The following is a 21,388-nucleotide window of genomic DNA, read 5'->3' as shown; positions in this document are numbered from 1 at the left end:
TTATTTTTACACATCCTCCAAAAATTAATGGGGGAAAATAATTATGTATACACATAGGAATGACATAGACTGACAGAGGCAGAGCCTGCTGGGTAACCCTATGAAAGCTGTGCGTTGCTTAGGGCCCCTATTTATCCTCTGCAGAATGGGGATAAGGTCCCATTTTTAACGCACTTTGAGATCTAGTTACAAAAAGCATCATGCAAGAGCTATTTGTACCACGAGTGCTTTCATGATAGGCTGCTTTCATGCAGTCCTTGTGGCTCAAGGGAGGATGGATATGCAGCCATTCACACGTCTATACACTTCCACTGCTACCAAAAATAAAAGTCTTGTCCCCGGAGCGCAGCTCCAGCGCCACACAATTGCAGGTGTGATTAATAATAGCAGTGGGACAAATTTGCAGCCGATATAACCTGAAGAGGACTGCATTACTTTATAGCAGATGGGAATCTGGACTGAAATCCTGCATTTGTATGGTATAACTCACTTGAGAAACTCAAAAGGGTTTTTTGTGGTTTTTAAGACACACAATAGTGAGACAGACTGTGTCTCATTCTCACCGAACCATCAAGAAAACAGACACAATTAAAGTGATTTCACAAAGCAATGCCAGCAGATTTCAAGACAAGCATCCTGGCCACACTGTCTGGCTTTTACCAGCAGACGACGCTGAAAATGTTGCTTCCAACTTCTCTGCCTTTACAAGAGAATCACCAAATTGTCAGTACTGTCCCTCAGCGCCTGCCCAGGGCCAGCAGCAGCGCAGGAGCCCAGGGACTGACCCTGAGCAGCACCTCCCTTAGTAAACCCCCTGCTTCTGCCCCCACAACCTGCCCCATCCCATCCCACCAGCTGCTCACCTCTGAAGCCCAGTGCATCGCAAGAGGTAAATCTCATTTTCAAAAGGTTTAGGTAATACACAAAAACATGGCTTTCTGCAAAATGAATCTCTGCAGCAAATAAGGAGTAGAGCCTGAAAAAGCAGAACAGAGAGTTCAGAGCAGGCTTCCCTGCAGCTGCTGCACAGGGACACAGCATCGCACCTTGGCCAGGCTGGCTTCCACCTTTTGGGTGCCACCAACAGCAGGAACCTCGTGTCCAAACGGTTCAGCTGCAAGAACTATTATGATTCTGTGGCTTTTTAAACAATGGTAAACGAACGGAGGGCAGTGGTTATTTTAGCTAAAATAATGCTTAAGCAAGAACATTTTGGAAAGCGTCTAGGTTTGACGTCCACAGGTATGCGTAATTCCAAGTGGGAAAGAGGTGAGTTATTAAATAGTTGTTAAGAATGAAAATGATAAATGCGATAGATCTTGCAGACTCAGGGGATTGTAAACTTGATTGCTGTTGTTGCAAGCAAGGAATAGTAATTGCCGTTCCCTGCAATAGAGTTTCTCAATTTTAATCTTTCAGGGGGAAAAGCATGAATATCAAGTCCACGAATTTGCTAACAGCAAGATCCAAAAGGATTAACTTTCCCAATTTTAACACAAGGAACCATTTGAAATAAAACATTTCTGAGGTCACTGACAAAATGCATAGTTGAGTCCTACCCCCAGTAATAAAAATGAACTGACATTCTGCAAGAAAACAGAACCAGTCCAACTGGAAAGCTCTTCAGCTCAAACTCCCACAAAACGGGATGGTTGCTACACAAGTTTCTTTTCAAAAATATATTTGCTTAAGGCACAAATCACCACCCACTGAAGTCAACGGGTGTCACATGCATAAATCTCAAGGCCAGGATTCATAAATGGATTCATAAATATTAAAGCAGTTTAGTCTGACCTTCTGTATAAGACAGGCCAAAGACTTTCACCGCAGCATCGCCGCAGCCTCCCAAAAAGTCTTCATCCTGAATTCAGCAGAGCTGGATCAGATCCATTAATGGGTAGGAAACGGAGTCTCAGTCTTTGCTATGGTAAACAAGCCCAAAAGATCCAGACCACAAACTGGAGAAAACGGTTTACTGTATTTTTAAAAGCTTAATATATTAAATTCATCCGAGTTGAAACTTGGCATTCAAAGCAATTTTAAATTATGTTACAGGAATCCAGAATCTTCCTTTTGGAAGATGTCACTGGAGGAATATTTCATACCCCCAAGGAGTGCGGGAGCTGCAGGGTGCGAGCTGCAGGGCAGCAGCGGCCGGCCCTGGCCAGGGCTGCTCCCATCTCCCCTCCTCCCGCTCCACAGCCCCAGTGCCCACACAGCCCTACCAGGAGCAGGTTCAGGAAGCTCACCCCAGGAATCACCGTCCTGGAAAGACACGCACTTCGCAGAACCAGGTCTCCCTGGTCTGCAGCTCCGCCACTGAGAGCAAGAACCCCAGCAGGTAAAAGTTCCCACCTGGGACAGAGCATCTCACACCCACTTCACGCTGTTCCATGTGAGAGCTCAAAACCCAAATCCAGCCACAGGGCCAGGGGCAACCAATGCAGTTACTACGGCCTGGAAATCAGACAGGGTCTGTCTTCGCTAAATCCATGTTTTATTTAAACTGGGTGCCCATAAGGGTGAGGAGAAACAAAGCACCAAGAGTTTGCTACTGCTGGGGCTTGTTTTCCTTTCTACATCCTATAGACAGGCTTATTTCAACCTTCTTTCTCTTATCCTATTATTGGAGGAAGGAACCTGGAAAGGGATTATCTAAATGAGAGCATGAAAAACTGATGAGAGATGAGCTTTCAATTTTATGGTGCACTCAGTTGTAGGCTCACAGTACAAGATGTCAACAAAGTGCAAGATTCAGTACAGAAACTAAAATAATTAATCCCTGGAGGAACAGGCTTATTAAGAAGGATTAAATCAAAGAATTAATGTGCACTATTTGTCTACATGACAAAGAGGAAGGGAGACATATGATAACACTCCAACATTTGAAAACGTAGAGAGAATAAGAATTGTTGATGAGAAAAGCTTGGACATACTAGGAAACAACCAAAAAAAAGAAACTCTGATATAAATTTTAGCCTGCAATGCTTTAGGCAGTCTTATGCAGCTTAAAAAATAAATATCTCAAAAGCTTGTCCTTAAACTTCTTTAACATTCCTTATTCTTTACACCACACTAGTACCTACGGTTCAAGGAACAAGGTTTAGGCATCGCACAACAACAAATACCTCTAGCAGATTTCTGCAGAGCAAGAAATAAAGAGCACCAGTGGAGCCCAAACCAGGCTCAGGGGACTCAGCAGTAGCTGCTGATCTGCATCATTAGAAAAGCCCCTCGCTCAGCCTGTCCTGGGCGCCGCGTTGTCCTGACCAAGCCAGCCAGGCAAAGGGGAGTTCCATGGCACTGAGAGCTTGGCTGGAGCTGGGAAGAAGCTGGGGGCTCTCCATCCCAAACCTAATGGGCTAGCCACAAAAACAGAAGCCAGACAGACTGCCCAGAGACACCTGAACCAACCTCCTCACTGCAACAAGTGAAATAAAGTGCACTCACATAAATGAATACCATTCCTCAAAGGCAATGTGTATGCATCCATATGGCAATCTGACTGCTAGAGCAGATCCACTGCGGTGGATCTCACAGCATGAGGTCTCTTAGGAAGCACTGGGGAAGAGATGGTGTTCATGAGGACAGACTTCCTGGATGTCAAACTGCAAGTTGAAACCAGGAGTTTCATCACGGCATTGTTTTAATGTTCCCAGTCTGATGAAAGGGCAAGTCAGAGAGACAGTGTTTGGCTGAGGAAACGAGCTGTGTATTCAGTGGATATGGAAACCAGAGTTTGGATTCACCGGGCTTTGGGAAAAACTCCATAATGGACTAAGTCTGTACAGGAGAGATCAGCTTTTCCTGTATCAGTTTCTCCTCACTGTATTGCATACTGTAAAGGCTGTAAAGGGCAGTTTGAATAAGAGGAGAGGAGGGTACAGAAAGGCAAGTTCGATGTGTACTGGTAACAGCGTATCAGACACTGAGGGAAAAGACAGTCTGGGGACACCGTGACAGCGGGATAGGAAGCACACAGGAACTCACCAGCCTCCCAGTGGAGAAGAGGGCCTAGAACTACCTCAGATTAACCTTTAACCCCGTCAAAGAAGAATCCAGAATCCCTCTAGATTAAATTTCTAGGTGTATATAGGAAAAGAACAGTATAAGGCAATACTGTCAACTGCTCGAACAGGACAGCAACAGCAACTGAGATACACAGAGGGAGAACAAAAGTGCTACAAGGGCAGGAGGCACATTGTAATGGAAGGTGGCTACAACCTCTCTGGAGACTGAGCAAGTCTTATCTTGGGGAGCAGTGCTGAGATGGATTTTCAGGTATCATTCATGACTGCCTCATGAACTGTTGCCATTGCAGAACACGCAGTAAGCACTGACCACATCGTGCTTGTATTTGACATCCTGGCAAGAGCAACAAAACCTGTCATATTTCAGCTGCAGTGTTCACTTCCAGAAAGGATGGCTACATAAGAATAAAGAAACTCGTTAAAGAAGAATTAAAAGGGTACCTAAAAGAGAACCTCATTGCAGGTAGCACTGTTCAAACAGTGTGTTGAAGGGCCAGAGCAAGTGTACACCATCCACCAAACCAACTCAGAAAGAGAAAACAAAAGTCAGCATCACTAAACAGCAAGGCAACGGAGGGCTATTGGAAGCATACAGGCATCCTACAAAAAGCTCACATTAGGAAAACTGAAAGGGTCATAAACTGGCAGACTAAAAGGTAAAATCAAAATCAGGCAAGCCAAAACAGAGTCTGAGGAATAGCTTACAAAAAGTATGAAAACTAATCATAAAAACCTTTCTGAAATACATCGGGAGCTGAAAACTCATCTAGGTACCTGTAAGGCCAACAGATTATCCAGGTGTAAAGGAGCACTCAGAGACAGTACTGTAACAGTAAAACAGAAAAATGAAATTAGGCTGGAGAACCTGGAGGAGGTCGCTATGCAGGTCGCTGTGCAGGAGCTCTCCCCGTCCAAGGCTGAACTGAATGATCTGCCTCAAACTGAAAAATCAGAAGAGGAAGTTATACAATAAAATCTACAATAAAGAGGTTACAGAACTTCATCCTTACAAACCTAAGAAATTAAACAGTCTGGCTACTGCACATGTCATGGTTTGATCAAAACTGCTTCAGAACCAGAGGGCAAGTGAAAAGGCAAAGCCAGGTTCTACGAAGAGCTCCTAAAGAGAACTTGGGTGCAAAGACCAATAAGCCTGACAGACAGTGTGGGTACGGCTTCATAGAACACACATCTCAGTTTTGGAACCCCTTGCCATAGGAAGTGGCTACTAAGAAAACAGAAGCCTCCTCCTGCTAAGACACCAAAGGCAACCACTCCCTACTGGCCAGTTTTGAAGACAAGGTAAGGGCTTACATAGACATCTGGTCCAACGCAGTGTGGTTCATGTGATTTTGTTCTTCCTTCATCTTGATCACCTCCAGATTTTTTTATGGGCTTTTTTACTGTTTGTGCTTTTCTTGATATTTTTCTCCCCTACTCGCTCCAAGGCTGCAGCTACTAATAAAACAATTTAATATTGTCTGAATTGAAGAACAAGAACGTTCCCTCTGCGTGTTCCTCAGACTATGGCTACAGCAACAATAAACTTTTCACCAAGCTCCAAGCAGCACAAAAGAACATAAAATACTCCATGAACACACAAAACTCTAAAGGATGAAACCACAGTTAGATAATAACTGTAGAAACACAAGAAGTAGAAGGTAGACTGTTAATGACATTTTCTTTCAGAAAACAAAAAGCACCTATACTCTTACGCGAAAGTTAAAAGAAAAGTATCTGTTTCCTCAAAAAAGAGCAATGAAGTTCCAACCTTCCAGCAGCAACTGGCAACGGGTCGGGGTGTCAAACTCATTCTCACCGAGGGCCACATCAGCCTCACTGTTGCCTTCAAAGGGCTGAATGTAATTTTAGGACTGTATAAATGTAACAACTCCTACATTAAGAGAGTATGGAAAATAAATGCAAAGAAAGATGCATAAATCAGCCTGTAAATCTTTCAGAACTACCAGAAATCAAACTACAGACCATATGTCAGTGGGCTTGTATATTCACACCAGTAGAGCTGGGTTAGGGCCACCACACATTCTGGGAAGTTTACAAGTGGTAAGTGTTTATTTGAACAATACTATTAGCACAGAAGATCTTAATGAGATTCTTCAAGAGGTGGTTTCCATACTTCATGTGTCTTCTGTAAAATGATGTGGCTTTCTTATTTAAAGTTGCCTGTAAATCTCATAAGATTGCTTTATAATTAAACAAACATTATTAATTTAGACTACTAGGCAGAGAGAAGGAAAAACATTTGTAGCTCTTGAGCCAACAACAATACTTGCAAACTTGTCGAAGTCAATTGTCCAAATATAGTTGCAAGAACTATAAGCCAGGAAGGAATCTGAATCAGAGGAAATATTATAGTAAGAAAGCCAGTTATCTCCCCTCATAAATGCAAATATTTTAGTTTTAAAAATCAATTATCAAATACTCTGTATCAGCTCCACCACCCAAACCAATGTCATTTACTGCAGCCATCTCTCTAAGTCCTGCCTAGAGAAGAAACCGATATCCAGGATGGGGCAAAACAGCTGCTCTGTGTTTCCTGAGGGCATCCCGAGTGCTACTGAGGAGACCCCGTGGTGACTGGGGCATGTAGGGCCTGACAGCGAAACATCCCTCATCCCGAAAACAGGTTCCGATCAGCTCATGTGCATCCCAGACCACAGAGGTGAACACGCTGGTGGTAAAAAGTGACCATATGAGCAGTGAGCCAGCGAGCCTCACGGTGAACTTCCCACATTTCTGAAAAATTACGAGGGAGGCCAACAAAACCCCCACTTTTTCACTTTATATTTGCTGCTAGCTGCACAACTGAGGCTAGAGATAGCACTATCGGGAGCCCGAGAGACACGAGTCAGGGAATGAACACATAGAAGACCATGACATGGGAGCTAACACTGGCAAAAAACTAAAATGCCTTGGCAGGAGCATTTAGCCAACCTACGCATCTTCAGAAGTTCTAAATCAGTTGCTTACACCTCAGGTGAAGGATGGATGACTATTGTGTTGCAACAAGTTCAAGATTTCCTCTCTCTCTACAGTCAAAGTCAACCAGCACAAAAAAAAAACGGAAGTGTAAATATGGGATTAAAAAAGCCAAGACAGATGGCATTATTATTGTGTTACACAAGTCAGTGGCATAGCTACGTTGAAAACACTACATTCGGGATGCCTGCAAATACAACCAAACTGAAACATTTCCAAAGAAGTTGAATGAGAATGACCAGGACCTCAAAAGCCCTCTCATTTCTGCAGGGAGACTGAAGACATTTAATATTTGTTTTAATATGAATGAGAAAGATGAAAATATTTAATGGTGCAATACAGAATACCTGAAAGTCTTCTCTTCATTTCACAATAAAGAGTAAGAGATTTTAACTGAATTAAAATGATTTCCCCTGCCTCCCTCTGCCTAAAACAAACCACAGAGTAACTGCATGGTTTTCATTCTCCAGCTGACATCTTAGAGCAAATTAAAGACCTTTAATACAAACAGTAAGGAGCCTCAGAAGCTCCAGGGTGCCCCACGAAGAACAGAAGCAGGTCTGGACTTTTTGGTCTTGGACTCCTGCCAAACCAAAAGACTTTATCAAACGAAAAATGCCCAGTGGATCCTAAAGAGAACAATCTCTTTTAGTTTATTTGTTTAACTAGTGATATTGCTTCATATTTATGGGTTGAGTTTGTACTGGTAGCTTTTTGTTTTTACAAGCCTATGTTCCAGCTGACCCTGGTTTCACAGCACTTACACCTACTGTGACAGTTTTACAACCTGTTGTAGCTGCCCCACGCAACATGGCCAAAGCCAAGCTGTTCTTTTGGTAACGCCGTCAGGTTTCATAACTCTTCTTCAACAGGTTTCAAGTTCTATTTAGGTACCTCATCTCCATGGTAACTGCCAACCCTACAGAGCCTCACAGCACTGTGCTGGAGAAAAAGCAATCCCCCATCCCTCGCTGGGGAAACGGGATGCAGGAAAACTGGATGACTTGCCCAAGGACATGCAGGGACTCTGTGGCAGAGAAGGGAAACCACATGTCTTGAAGGCCAAGTGCAGAGCATGAAACATAAGATACCCTTTCCTTTCCTTTCCTTTCCTTTCCTTTCCTTTCCTTTCCTTTCCTTTCCTTTCCTTTCCTTTCCTTTCCTTTCCTTTCCTTTCCTTTCCTTTCCCTTCCTACCAGCAAAACCTCACGCTCCAAGTGGCTCTCAGCATCAGGGTCAGTTCCAACCATACCGCGGCTCTCGATTTCCAAAGCAGGAGCCTTAAGGGATACGTCATTGCACGCTTCGTCCCTTTGCTGCAAAGAGTCAAAGGACGAGCCTCTCTTCAGCTGCTCAGCACCAGCACGGCCACCAGCCCCAGCCAGTCACCGCAGCACAGCAAGGAGCTCAATGCAATTAGACTTTCATGGCACTCATCTGAACTCTGGGGAAGCAGGAATTTCACAAAGCTATAAAGGCCATTTCAAAGTTTTCCAGATTTTATCATTTTTCACACAGTCTGCAATTCTCCTTCCTGGTTTTTTGAAAAACGACACACAGCTGTGCTTTGGATCACAGCTGTGCCTTTTGGCAGCGGTGGAGGAGGCCCGATGCTGGGCTGGGGGAGCCAGTGGCACCCCGAGCCGCCCCGCGTCCTCAGCAGCGAGGAGGCACCGGTGGCCCTCAGCGCCGTGGCAGCGTGCAGCCTTGTGGCATTTCTGAACTATTAAATACCAATTTGGAGCTGCTCTCCTGAGTAGAATCAGTGTGAAAAAACGAACACACGTGAAAGGCAGTGGGGAAGATACAGGAGAAAAATCTAATGAATGTTGGATTTCCTTCCATTTTAAGGCAGTTTTCTTTCTTGTATTTTCTACTTTCAGTTTTTGTTTTGTTATTTTTGGTCTGTTCTGGTGTTATCCAGGCTTCTAACAACTCTCAGCACCTGATTTTCACATCCATCTTTTCCCTAGATTTTGAACATATTTTCTGCCTTTTCCAAAGAGCTCACTGGATTTCATGTAGTTGCAGAACAGATGGCACAACACTTAGATTTGCTTTAGCAAATGGACAAATGTGATCGCTTTATTCTTCACCCCTCGGTGAAGTCTGTCTCTGCGAGCCAGACGGCCAAGGCCAGCGATGTGGCAACGCTGCAGCCATGAGCGGGGCAGCACCGGGCACCCGCCGAACCTCCCACCGCCAAACCGGCATCGGGGAGCGCAGGCGGGCGCAGCACAAGAACCAAGCACAGCCACCTTCACCGCAGGTCTACAGGAACAACAAACCTTCGGAAAGCATTAAAGTGCGAGGGCAGGTAGGGAGAGTGAGGAGCACAAAAGAACAAGATACATTGACTCCCCAAGAACAGCCTGAGGACAAATACTGTCATTTTTAGCCATATTTCAACCTCTTAAGCAGCCGTTCATCAGTCAGAATTACAGTATGTGCAAGGAACCTGTTCAGTCTTGGAAAGCCAGAGGCCACTTAGTCTCATGACAACAGGCTGTGATCAGACCCAGCTTCTTGCAGAGTCTGGAGCAGTGGGAATTAACCCCTGGCCTGCCAAGCACTCTCCTGCAGTGGTAGACACATGCAGCAAAGCATCTCTGAAAGTCTTTTCTTTGAAAATCCAGGTATGGCTAGGTCACATCATGCATATATTATATAGAAGACCCCACTCATTGTTTGAGGAGGCTCTCATGGGCACACAAAGCACAAACATAAAGGGCCCACCCCATGGGTGTCCTTGTTAGCTGCACAGAAGAAATCTGGACCAAAGTGTGTCATGAGAAGACAACGATTACTTCATATTTCCAACTGATCACATCAGCAACCAGATAAGTGTTTGAAAGAGGTTTGGGCTACAAGAACATTTCAGGTCACCCCTGCTTTGTATCCCTAAAAAATGCTTAAAATCAAATGGCAATCCTTCCAGCCCTCAGATGTCGCGCTTGCCTACCTCTGACTGCAGGCTCCCAGCCTTTCCTCCTTCTCCAGCCCATTTTGGAGGGATCAAATGGGAATACGTCAGCCCACTTTGGTCCGTTAAGGAATTTTCAGACACCCATTTTTTGTTTCCTTTTGAGCTAATACCCATTTAGAAATACAGTAAACCGCCATGAGAAGGATATGTCATTTTCCTACCCACGGGGCTAATCTCAGAGGATAAGAAATATAAGAAAGGTTAATTAGCCCTAAGCTCTTGCTTTGGGAAAAATGCAAAGAGAAGAATTGTTCAAATACCTGTGTGCTCCCAGAGCTCAGACTCCTGGGTTTATATTGGGCTTGTGACCCTTGACGTACCATGTTTGGGATGTCTTTGCTTTAGCAGACAAAACTCAGACAACACTTTAAACTTACAAACACATCCTTGGTTATAAAAGCACCAGTAGGCTCACGGGCACCAAATTATTTTAGCACTAACCAAATGATCCATCCACTCACTAACTTTCACATTCACAAGTGTGTTGTATTTGTAAAACCAGTCACTATGGGCAGCAACACTTAACCAGAGCTCTGACAGAAACAACCTTTGGTAGCTGCTTCCTACTTGAGGCAAAGAGGGGAAAGAGGAGAGAGCAGAGTAGTGAAGGTCAGCGTTTTTCTATCGATTTTATTTAGGGGTTTTCTTACAGAGTTTCCACTGAATTTTTACAGTTTATTGGAGGAAAAGAAAAAGTAATTTTAGTTCAATCTCACAGGAATTGAAAATTACTTTTTTTTTTTTTATTATTTGACCTCTCCAAATTGCTTTCTGCATCTCTCAAGAATGAATAAACTTTTGGGTATTTTCCACATCTTGCAGAGATTTTTAAAAATTAGCATCATACTTTAAAATTAATTGCATTTAAACAATAAGAATAACTTGAGCTTTCTTGCAGGCAGCTACTGAAGTGAGTCACATGATTATGCAAACCACAACCAATATTTTGGTGCCAAAAATACAACTCAGCAGAGAGAAGTACAAATACCAGCCAAACCTTGGAAAATAAGGGTTATAGAAGTAGATAACAGACCTCTCCTTTCAGCAGCTATTCAAATTTCTTTCCTTTTTAACTGCCTTGGAAAAGAATCAATTGAGAAACAAACATTTCTTCAGGTTCTGCACCATCCTTTTTTATTGCTTCTGTCTCATGGGAGAAACTAAATCACGCCTTAAAAATCCTCCTAACGTCCCCTTTCAGAAAGCAAAGTCCCTCGCTATGGGCAGAGCTCTGGGTGTGCAGCTCATGTGCCCAAACAGTCACAGGGCTGTGAATGCAAAACCTCAAGAACTACAAAACTCAGGTAGCAGCAACTGGTCTTCAGGATTCCGTTCTTCTCCGAGACTTGGTGTGACTCTTCAGCAAGCAAGGGGCTCGGCACAAGTGCAAGATGTGTGCGAACAGAGGGGCTTCCTATTTTACAAGTGATTCATAGGGGAAAAATTGCCGAAAGACCCATTTACTTTCAAATTCCTTTTTGTGCTCTGCCAAGGAAAACTTGGGCATTTGTACATTTCTGAGTACTAGTACAAATGTTATAGAGAGCTAAAATGAACAGGCGAGAACTCTTAACTACACTTCATTTAAAAAAATAGCTGAAATATCATTAAATATTTGTATGCATAAAAAGGTAAGTAAGTTTGTTCTTCAAAGCTGGACCTAATCTTTCCTCAGTGAAACACGGTCAGATATGTGGCATCACATGTAATTCTAAATACCAGGCCCCGGCTGTCGTTTTAGAGGCCCCTGTGATCTTAATGGGGAAAAAAAAATCATTAAATTAGAATATCGGTACCACAGACCAACTTTGCAGTGCAAATACATATACAGACCAGCACGGCCCGTGTGAGCACACTAGCTAATGTGACTACAATGGCTTTTAAAAGCACCTGATTCATATGGAAAACACGTGGACAGAGAAGCCTAGAAAGAGACTCCTCCACCTTCCACCATTTCCCCCAGTAACTCCTGTCTCGCTCACTAGTCACACTAAGCCTGCAACTGTTCTTAGCAAGGAAAGGATTAACTATACACTTAATTATTGCTGGAAATGCCTAAACCAGAATAGTCAACATCCTAGATATCAAGACACATGGCTGTAACAAAGACATGGGATATCGCTTAAAAAAATCACATGGGTGTCCAACCTCATTCTCCTACTGTACAGAAGAAGATGAGTAAGTTAATTGGCTAATTTTTTTCTGTTTGTTATCCCCTGATCCATTTTGCATCTTTTCAGTTGAGCAATACAGGTAAGATCCAGGTCCTCCGGGGTCAGCTAAATCTCATTAATAATACACATCAGTTTATTGGAATTTGTTCTTCCTCTTTCCTTTGGCCCAAATGGAAGGCACTGTGCACCAGCAAAAAATACAGATCTTTGTATTTTCATCTTTTTGTGCATTTCAGACACCACAATATGCCTCCCCATGCACTCCCCATTTAAGGATGTATAATGTCACATCAAACTGGTTATGTTCTTCTGATCTGTTACTAACCAAGAATTATCTGTACAGATTTGAGTATATATTTACTCTGAAAACCTACATATTGGAATCTACAGTAAGAGCAATACTAGACACCTACATAAAGAGAGACACAGCAGAAAGAATTCTGCAAATCAAATGAATAAATGCTCAATAGATCCTATTATATTGCTCTGACTCTGTTGCAGTGGAAATGGGAGAACAAACACTGAACAGGCAGTATTATCATTTATGTTTGTTGAAGTAGCTCAGGACTAAATAGTTCGGCATCACATAAATGTGGAACCCACAAAATGTTTATGATCAAGCTACAGCCTTGCACAAAAGGACTAGAAAAAGAAAAGAAAAAACAAAACACCACAAAAAACCCAACACCACACGACTGGGAGTGGGCTAAACATCAGGAAATCAGAAAGAATTACAATCTGCCAACACGCAGCAGCTGGAGAACTTGAGCTCGCCTAAGTGTGGTGCACATGGCACAGATGGCATCGTGCAGCTACGCAGCTCGGGATCTGCCTCTTGCCTGCTGCAGTTTGCATCGAAAAATTGTGAAAAGTCAGAGAATCATTTAGGTTGGAAAAGACCTTTAAGATCAAGGAGTCCAACTGTAGCATGCACAGCACAGGGCACCGAGCCCCGGAGGCTCACTCCATGCGGGAGGCACATGTCGGGCTGAGGGCACAACCGTGCAAGAAGTGACGAAAAAGCAATTTGGCTTAGAACTGATTGCCAGTTATCAATTCAAATGTGACAAACGATCCCTGTGGGCAACGCTGTTTCAAGAAGGGTCTACCTGGCAGGGCGGCAGCTCAGTCCGGGAGCACAGGCTGCCAGGCTGTTCTTTCCTGGAGCTGCACTCGCAGTGCTTGTCCAACAACGTAAAATACAGTTGGGGTAAATTACACATATTTCTTGAAGTTCTTATGGGATTTTAAACTGCATTTATAATGACAACCTGATCACTGAGAGAGACTAGAAAGAGAGGTATCTAAACAGGTTTTTTCCACAAGCTCAGCATCAGCGCCGTGCGATGCAGAGCGTGCAGCCAGCAAACCTGCTGTCAGCAATACACAGCACCGCGTCAGACAGGCAGCAGTGTACATGTCTAATGCCTTTAATTTTGTATATTGCAGTCTGGTGCATTAATAAAGCAAAAGAAAGCAAAAGAAAGATGGCAGCAATTTCCACAGATCAGTGTGCTTGGCAGCATTACACCAGCTTCCAGTTTTGAGAAAGTGCAAAGATTCATGGTTCTCATTAGGTGACGACTTTTGTGAAAATTATGGAAAAGATATTTGAAGGTACCTAATTCTTGGTACTGTGCAACTGAGTCAATATTGTAAAAACAAACAAACAAACAAAACCACAAACCCCACTCCCAAACAACCCACAAACCAGCAATATACTTCTACAAAATTTTATTACATCTGGGCCTGACATGGACTTATTCTGACCTATTATTAGGAATAGAGAAATCGGGAAAAATAAGTCAGAGTTCCCCTTCATTCAGCCTGCAAACTTAGGCCTGAAAGCCGCCAGCACTAACATCTGGTGACATTGCCATGGTGGAGCCGGCCCCTGGGTACCGGTTACTATGAAAATCAGAGGTTAAGTTTCAGAGTAGGTAGAAGACAGGAAGAAATGTGACAGTTCATATTTGTTAATGAAATTGTTTCATCTGCCCTCTAATGAAATAATGTTTTGGCAGAACAACCGGCCAGAATGGGAAATTCTGGCAAATATTACAAGATTCTCATACGCTCATGAATCAGAATACTTTAGAGTGTTACTCGGCTCTTCCAACAAATCAAAAATCAGCAAGTTATGATCATCTAATCACAAAATAGAAAAGTAAATCCAGGAATTTCTGTGCCCAGTGTAACAGTTGAGTTTCTGAACATCAATTGCTCACAACACATCTTTTGTGAATGAGCTACAAAGTAAGGATTGCTGACAGAAATTATTTTGTGCATCATTTTTATTAACAACTAAATTCAAGCATATAATTTTTCATTCCCAGGCAACTGACAAATAGAAAAAGGTGACATTCATAAAATAAATTACTCTTTGTGAATTATTCACCCAGTTCTAATATCTTTTTCAGAATTTCCAATCTCTTCTCTAAACTCTACTGTGAAAAGTTCAATACCACATTAATTAAATTTAACGTAACTGAACCCTGAAGGAAAGCAAAGAAAGATCAGTCATTACAACCAACTGTTCTGCATCTGAAATTCCCAATTTACACTAAATACCCGTGTTTTAAAAGACACACCAACACCTGGATTGCAAGTGCTATCTTTCAAATTAAACTCAAGATGTCTGGGCATGACCTACTGACCTACTTCAAGACAATCACCAGCAGCCGTGAAAGACGCCACCTCTCTCCTGACAGTGGTTTGCTGCCATAAATCTCAGGATGAAGCCCTGATCAGAGACCTTTTCCCTCGCCATGTGAAAGAACATGCCTAAGGTCAGGTGAGTCAAGTGCTAAGGGAATAAATTTTCCACATCCTGACCTTCCCCGTGCACTGAACCACCAGCTGGTCTGTCCTCCCGCAGGAGCAGGGCAGAGCCGCACCGGCTCCTGAAACAGCAGCTCCCAAACCGCACTGCCAGGATGTGATCACAGACCCTCCGGTGATTCACCCATGTAAATCCTGCAACACAGGCAAGCAAACCAAATCCCTTCGCTGACCTTTGCTGGGGGAAAGGAGTATAGTGATGAATGAAGAGGAACTGGAGCCGCCACTATCTGTATTACTCACTATGGAGAGTTTACTTCTCCCCCATTAGTAAATACAAAAATATGTAGTTTTATTGGCAGCCAAAGAGCCAGGCTGTGGTCCTCAGAGGATAATCTGGCAGTCAGTGCTGCAAAGTTTCTCCATTTGGTTTGATATTAAGTTAAATAAGATGTCTCAGATCTCTCTCGTAACAGTCATCTGGTGTGTTATCTCCCATGTATATTAGGAGGGCTGTTTTCCTGAAACCTAATGTATCACTGTAACTAGCATATGTCAGGGAATTGCAAATCAGCACATTACAGAGCGCTGCTGTAGTCCCAGCCCTGAGAATAAAACCCCACAGTGCTGTACCAGAGGACAGGACTGTACATCAGCACAGAAGCTCCTGCTCCGGGGGCAGCCGAGCTGGGCTGCTCTGGGCACACGGGGGTCCCGGCTGTCAGGGGCACTGGAGGAAGGAAACACATCATGCAAAGCTGGTTTTTTGATTCTTTCCCAGAATCTTAGCCAGGTTGTCAGTGGTTTGTTGGCAGTTCCAAACCCATGGAAGTCTATACGAGCAGGCAAAGAATCACGATTCTGCATTACCTGAGAAGAAACAAGAGGGCCCAGGACAGGTAGTGAGGTACCACAAAGAGACTTCTGTCCCTCCAGGTGACCATGACAGAGGGGGACGTTCTGTGCTCACAGGGGATGGGGATGTTGCTCGGCCCAGAGCTTCTACATGTACATGATGTGTAAACGGAGGAGGGGAGAGCAGAGAGGAAGGGTGGCTCTTTGAAAGGCTGGAAAGGGACTCCCCATCCACTTTCTGAGAAATACATCAGCAGAAATAAACTCCATTCTCAGTTAAATAAAAACATTTTCAATACCTGAGTTCTCTACTAATCTCAAAAAAAAAAAACAAAAAAAAAACAAAAAAAAAAGTTGCTGAGTTGCTGTTTCTTCTTCTTTAGGGAAAATCTAAGTTAGAAATTCCTAAGCAAATTTAGGATTTTCTGGGGGGAAAAATAAGTGTTCCTTTCAGAGGGAAAATGGACCAAAACTTCCATCCAACACTACTGGATCTACAGCTGTGCTCCCTCTGCTACGTCACCACCCCAACCCTACGCAGCCCCAGCCTCCAGCTTGCATCCGAGAAACATGACTAACGTGCTGGGGGAGTAATCTGATGACTCAAAATTCTGGAGAGTGACCTCTGAGAGCAGCACTGTGTGGCCTGAACACTGCACATGCTCTGAGCTCCCAGCAGCTCCTACTCTCGAGCAAGGGCAGCCTGCAGGAGCAGCCAGGGGAGCAGAAGGAACCAGGCTCCATATGTTGCTGACCTGGTTCCTGCTGCTCTGTCCACCCCGTGCCAGCCTAACACCCCAGAAAACATTTTCCTTGGACTCTCAGCAGACCTGCAACTGAAAGATGCTTAAGATAAATCTTCTACTTGCTGTGAGCAGGAAGGAAGATGGAATGGGAAGGGAAGGAAAGGAAAAAGATGGGAAAGGCAGAATGGGAGAGAAAGCAGAACCTACAGTAAGGAGCAAAAAGGTCCAGCAGAAAAGGCTCGAGCAGCGAGGAGGAGAACAGAGTTTTAACTAAAATGTCACAAACGGTTTGCTATCCAACTGCCACCAATGAATTTTTAGAAACAAGAAATCTATATCACAGGAAATATAACATGATGAAAAATGACCAAGCCAAGAATGTAATTCAAAGTTTCTTCCTCACCACATATATGCCTGTAACTATTCCTTACTATTCCTACTTTTTTAAAGGAGAGGGAGAGAGCGCCAAGCCCATCACACTGTGCTCCAAGATCATTGCCTGGGAGCAGCAATACAACCCATCCAGCAAGGACGATCCGTGGCAAGTGAACACTCGTGTGCAGCTCAACAGCTGCACATTGTTTTGAAGATGAACAGAAACAGACAAAATACATTTTGTGTTATTTTAATATCTACATATATAAATATATCTAGTAGGTAAAGGAAATCAAAATCCAAAGTGCTAGCAGACTGCCAAAAACAAAGAAAAAAAAAGTGGTATTGCTGTTGGCTCCAAAGGAAAAGGATTGTCTACCTTCTTCCAGGAATTTTAAAAGACAGTGGTAGAAAGCAAAAGGAGAGAAAAAATCCATATAAAAAGAAGAAAATTACCATGTAAATTGAAACCACATACAGGATCCCATATGTGTATCACAGATTCCAGCTCATGGGATGTGTCCTTCCTGTAACTCACAACTTCAGGTCAATATTCTCCACCATCACCATTCTTTCTCTAACACACACAGGCCTGGGCATTATTAAACCCTATAGCTTATTTGTTCACATAGAGACAGTGCAAAAGACCATTTGTAAGGAACACTCGACTTATGTTATTAACAACACAGAACGAGTGGAAAGCTTCACACGTCAGAGATGAAGTTCTTATCTCTTCTCTGGCAATGAGTTCTGCACTACCTGAAAGAGCAGGTGGGGAAGGTTTGTAACCCAGAGCAGCCTCTCAGTTGTGATCACAGGAGCAGAGAGGTGAGGGCTGACAGCTACAGTCATCAGCCACATCTGGGCCAGCAGTTCTTCTAAATTAGATTAATTAGAAAACAGTAAAATTGCATGTTCTGACTTGTGATGTCTCCTTCCCCCAGGCTAACAAGCTTTGAGCCTCAACAGCCCAACAGAAGGTGGACAGTGGACAATGGGCAGTTTGGAGACGTTGCAAGAGGACATCTCCACTGCACCACATAGATGTTGCTGCAACTGAATTAAAAACAGCCCTGTGGGCACCAGTCATGAAAGAAGATCTCAAAATTTTGGAAAAAAGTCATAGATTAGCAGGCTTCCTACCACAAAAGGAGGCATCACAATCCAAAGCTAGAAGAGTGAGCAGAATAAACAGAGGTAGAGGCATCAACTAGTGCCACAAAGCTGATGCACATAAATTAAAGCTTATTAAGCCCTGAAGCTCATCTGGAGAGGGCATTTGTTCATCGGAACTTAATCCTACTCAGAAGATGAAAATACAGCAACTATACTCACTTTACTGCCAGCTAAGACCACGTTGCAGAGGCTTGATATGCTCTACCTGAGCTCCAGTAACTTCACCATTTCCATGAATTTTGACCAATTTTTTGGGCTGCTCAAACAAATAATTCTCAACAATTGTTAAAGAAATCTTAAGGTTACTATACCAAGTAAATAAATTATCATATTTCAGGGCAAAAAGCGACCACTCCCACCTTCAAAGTGAAATGACTACATGCTTACTATTAATCTTCATGTATTTGCCACTGGGACATGAGGCTTTGGCCATTTTGGGGGGAGAAAAACTGACTAATGGTAAAACAGATGTTAAGTGATATGATAAAGCACCTACTCCTGACGCACAGAAATGACACAATCTCGTTGACATACAGCGCAACCCAACTCCCCCACCAGCCGCAGAGTCGCGGCACAGTCGCGGCTGCTGCTCCACAGCTGTGTTTCCTCAAGGAAGAGGAGAAGGATCAAGAATGCGAACGCACAGAATTCCTGTTGGTAGAGAGGCAACAAAAACAAGACTGTGCAGTCTGTGAATTCAGACGGATAATCTAAGTTTTTGCCATCGCTTTTCTTCTCATTGTACCACCAAAATTAAATGAACCTGGAGCTGGTTATAAACTAGCCTTTATAAAAACAGGATATGTTTTCTTTAAGTGCACAGAGCTCTACCACCCTGCAATACATGAAATCTGCAGCCTTGCACTTTAAGGGCCATTAATTCAAATGAATACAGTAGCATACCACTACCATATATTACACTTTGTTTTTACAGATGTACATAGTTTTCAAATTGGAAGATAAAATAATGCAAACTTAGGCAGCAGAATTAGGGATGCAGGCAAAGCCAATGTACAGGTATGAAATACAAAGTAGGACTGGCGTGCTGTCAGGACTTTGCTATTCTCTAGGGAACACTAACATTATAAGAGGGTAGACTGTGCAGCTTGAGAACAGCTGAATGGCTGAACGCCGTTTCCTGTTTACATAAATTAACAGATTAGTCTTTTCCAAGGTTTGAGTTCAGCAAGTGACGTATAAATTCCATGTGACTCACAAATCCTTTGCGTGTGACCCAAGAGCACAGGATTTTCCACTCCAGATCACAATTTGGGTCCAGCATTTTCCTATAATGATGATTTCCGGGAAGGGAGATAGAAACTCTAAGACACTGCAAACATTTTTCAGCTCACCCTTCTAAAGACATGTAGCACTGGTCTGCCTTGGTAACTTTGTTTTGCAGTAGCAAGCCTGGGAGAAATGCAGACGGGATAGAAATATACAGCTATTATGAACCATCTTAAATAACATGCAGTATCTGTTCAGTCTGAGGTCAATGCCCCTGCCATATAGTACTCGGTATTTCTCCTGCAGAATGGAGAATGATGTTATCTACTCCATTTCCAATGTAGGGGTCAGAGTAAAAGGGAGAGGAGTTCCCTACAGATGGCAAACAGTCCACGTTTCTTGCAAGCGCAAGATGGCAAGAAAGATAGAAAGCAAACTCTTAACACGTTTGGAATTACATCGAGGGCCTGTATTCCTTTAGGAAAACATTCAGATCCAACTCCATGGAATTTTCAAGCCTCGTGAATGCCACAAAAACTAAGTAAGATTAGAAAAGCCTCATGGCTGCATATTCCACTGAGGCCAAGCACTCTTTACTACAGACAGGGACTCTTTGATGATCGCCCCAGTGCCGGGGTGACAAAGGCGCGATCCCCGCGAGGACGGGCACCGCACTCGCTGGACGCTAATTGGAAGAACTGTCCGCTGCCTGTTTTAGCTGCCCTTGTAACCTCTTCACACACAGTCCAAACACTCCTCGCGGGAAAGCTGGCAAGAGCCCCAGAGAATTACAAAACGATGAATTTTGCTTGGACGAGAGAGATTGCCAGAGTTAATTATGAACCATTATTTAGACATATTGGTGAGGAAGACATAACAATCCTCAATACTCAGACTTATTATCAGGCCTGCCAAATTCATGCCTCTGGGTACAACACTGCACGTAGACCAAGAAATTTCTTCAGAAATTGGCACTGGTGAAATTTTATGAATAAGCAGAAAATCCCATTAGCAAGGTGTCTCTGAACATCCATTAGTCAGAGCAGCAGTAAAAGCAGGTGATGGAGCAGCCCACAGTCACTTCTTGTCCTGTCCCAATGACATGGATCATAAGAAACAGATTTTCAGCCACAAAAAGACACAAGAATCTCGATAGCTTGGGAATAAGCTGGAATTTTGTACTGTTAACTAGAGGGACCAGGGAAATGATTAAACCAGATTTAATTTCCGATCTTGGGCTTTCTTCTTTCATCTTGACTTCTTGCAAATCAGTCATTATGCCAGGAAAATATCTTAAAAATACCACAACAAACACAAACCTTGTACTGCTAAAGCAAATGGTTGGAAAAGAAAACATTTTCTCTAATGTCTGAAAAGCTTTAATGCCAACTAACAGAAGATGGGAGAAGTAGTATAGTGAAAAAGGTTAATACATGGAGAGCAATGAGATATTTGGACAATACAATACAGAAAAGCTACTGAGAAGTGCATTTACAGCAAAGCTCCAGGCCGCTCCTAACAGCAAAAATGGGCTGTGTTGATGGGACTGTGGAGAAACGCTATCTTTTTCATCCTCTATGACAAGATGAAAGTTCTGTGCTTACTTGGCCAAAGACAGACACAGAGTTTGCAGATATGTCTATGTAGAGGGTGCTAGAGAAAGACATGACAGCAGCATCCACCTGCGAAGCCCCAAAGTTGTAACAACAGTGAATATTCTCGGTTCCCTGAGACTCCAAGATAAAAGCTCAATATCTGCTTCCAAAGGTGTCCTATATCTGCTTCTCAAGAAGCTATAATATATACAAATAAGGCAAGTAAGTACTGTTCTCCAGAATAAACCTCCTACTTCCAGCAAAGTGCTAGTCAGGGATTTCCCGACACAGCGCTGCTCACTGGACACTTCCCAGCCCTTCACCAACCTTTCTTCTGTAAATCTCTGATGACTTTTTGAACTCACACAACACTTGAGCATCCACAGTATCACTGATGAAGCAGTTCCATGGATTTATTGCGCTCTGTGTCAGCTTCCTTGTG

At 43.2% G+C, this 21,388-nt stretch overlaps 1 protein-coding gene across 3 annotated transcripts in view; it reads right to left on the bottom strand.

Moving 5' to 3' along the window:
* ADAMTS2 (ADAM metallopeptidase with thrombospondin type 1 motif 2) overlaps nt 1–21,388 on the bottom strand; it is a 244,086-nt gene that overhangs the window by 115,963 nt on the left and 106,735 nt on the right. Inside the window, exon 1 of one of the 3 annotated variants that reach the window (XM_065029822.1) lies at nt 864–896. The exons of the other annotated variants lie outside the window; for them this stretch is intronic. Coding sequence (XP_064885894.1) covers nt 864–881 — 18 coding nt within the window. The 5' untranslated portion in view covers nt 882–896. Of the gene's footprint in view, nt 1–863; nt 897–21,388 lie in introns of those variants that run through there. 3 annotated transcript variants of the gene reach the window in all.

The sequence above is a fragment of the Columba livia genome, chromosome 14 (assembly GCF_036013475.1).
Source record: "Columba livia isolate bColLiv1 breed racing homer chromosome 14, bColLiv1.pat.W.v2, whole genome shotgun sequence".
Lineage (NCBI taxonomy): Eukaryota > Metazoa > Chordata > Aves > Columbiformes > Columbidae > Columba > Columba livia.
Note: the sequence above shows the minus strand (reverse complement) of the source record. Positions and strands in the feature narration are given on the sequence as shown.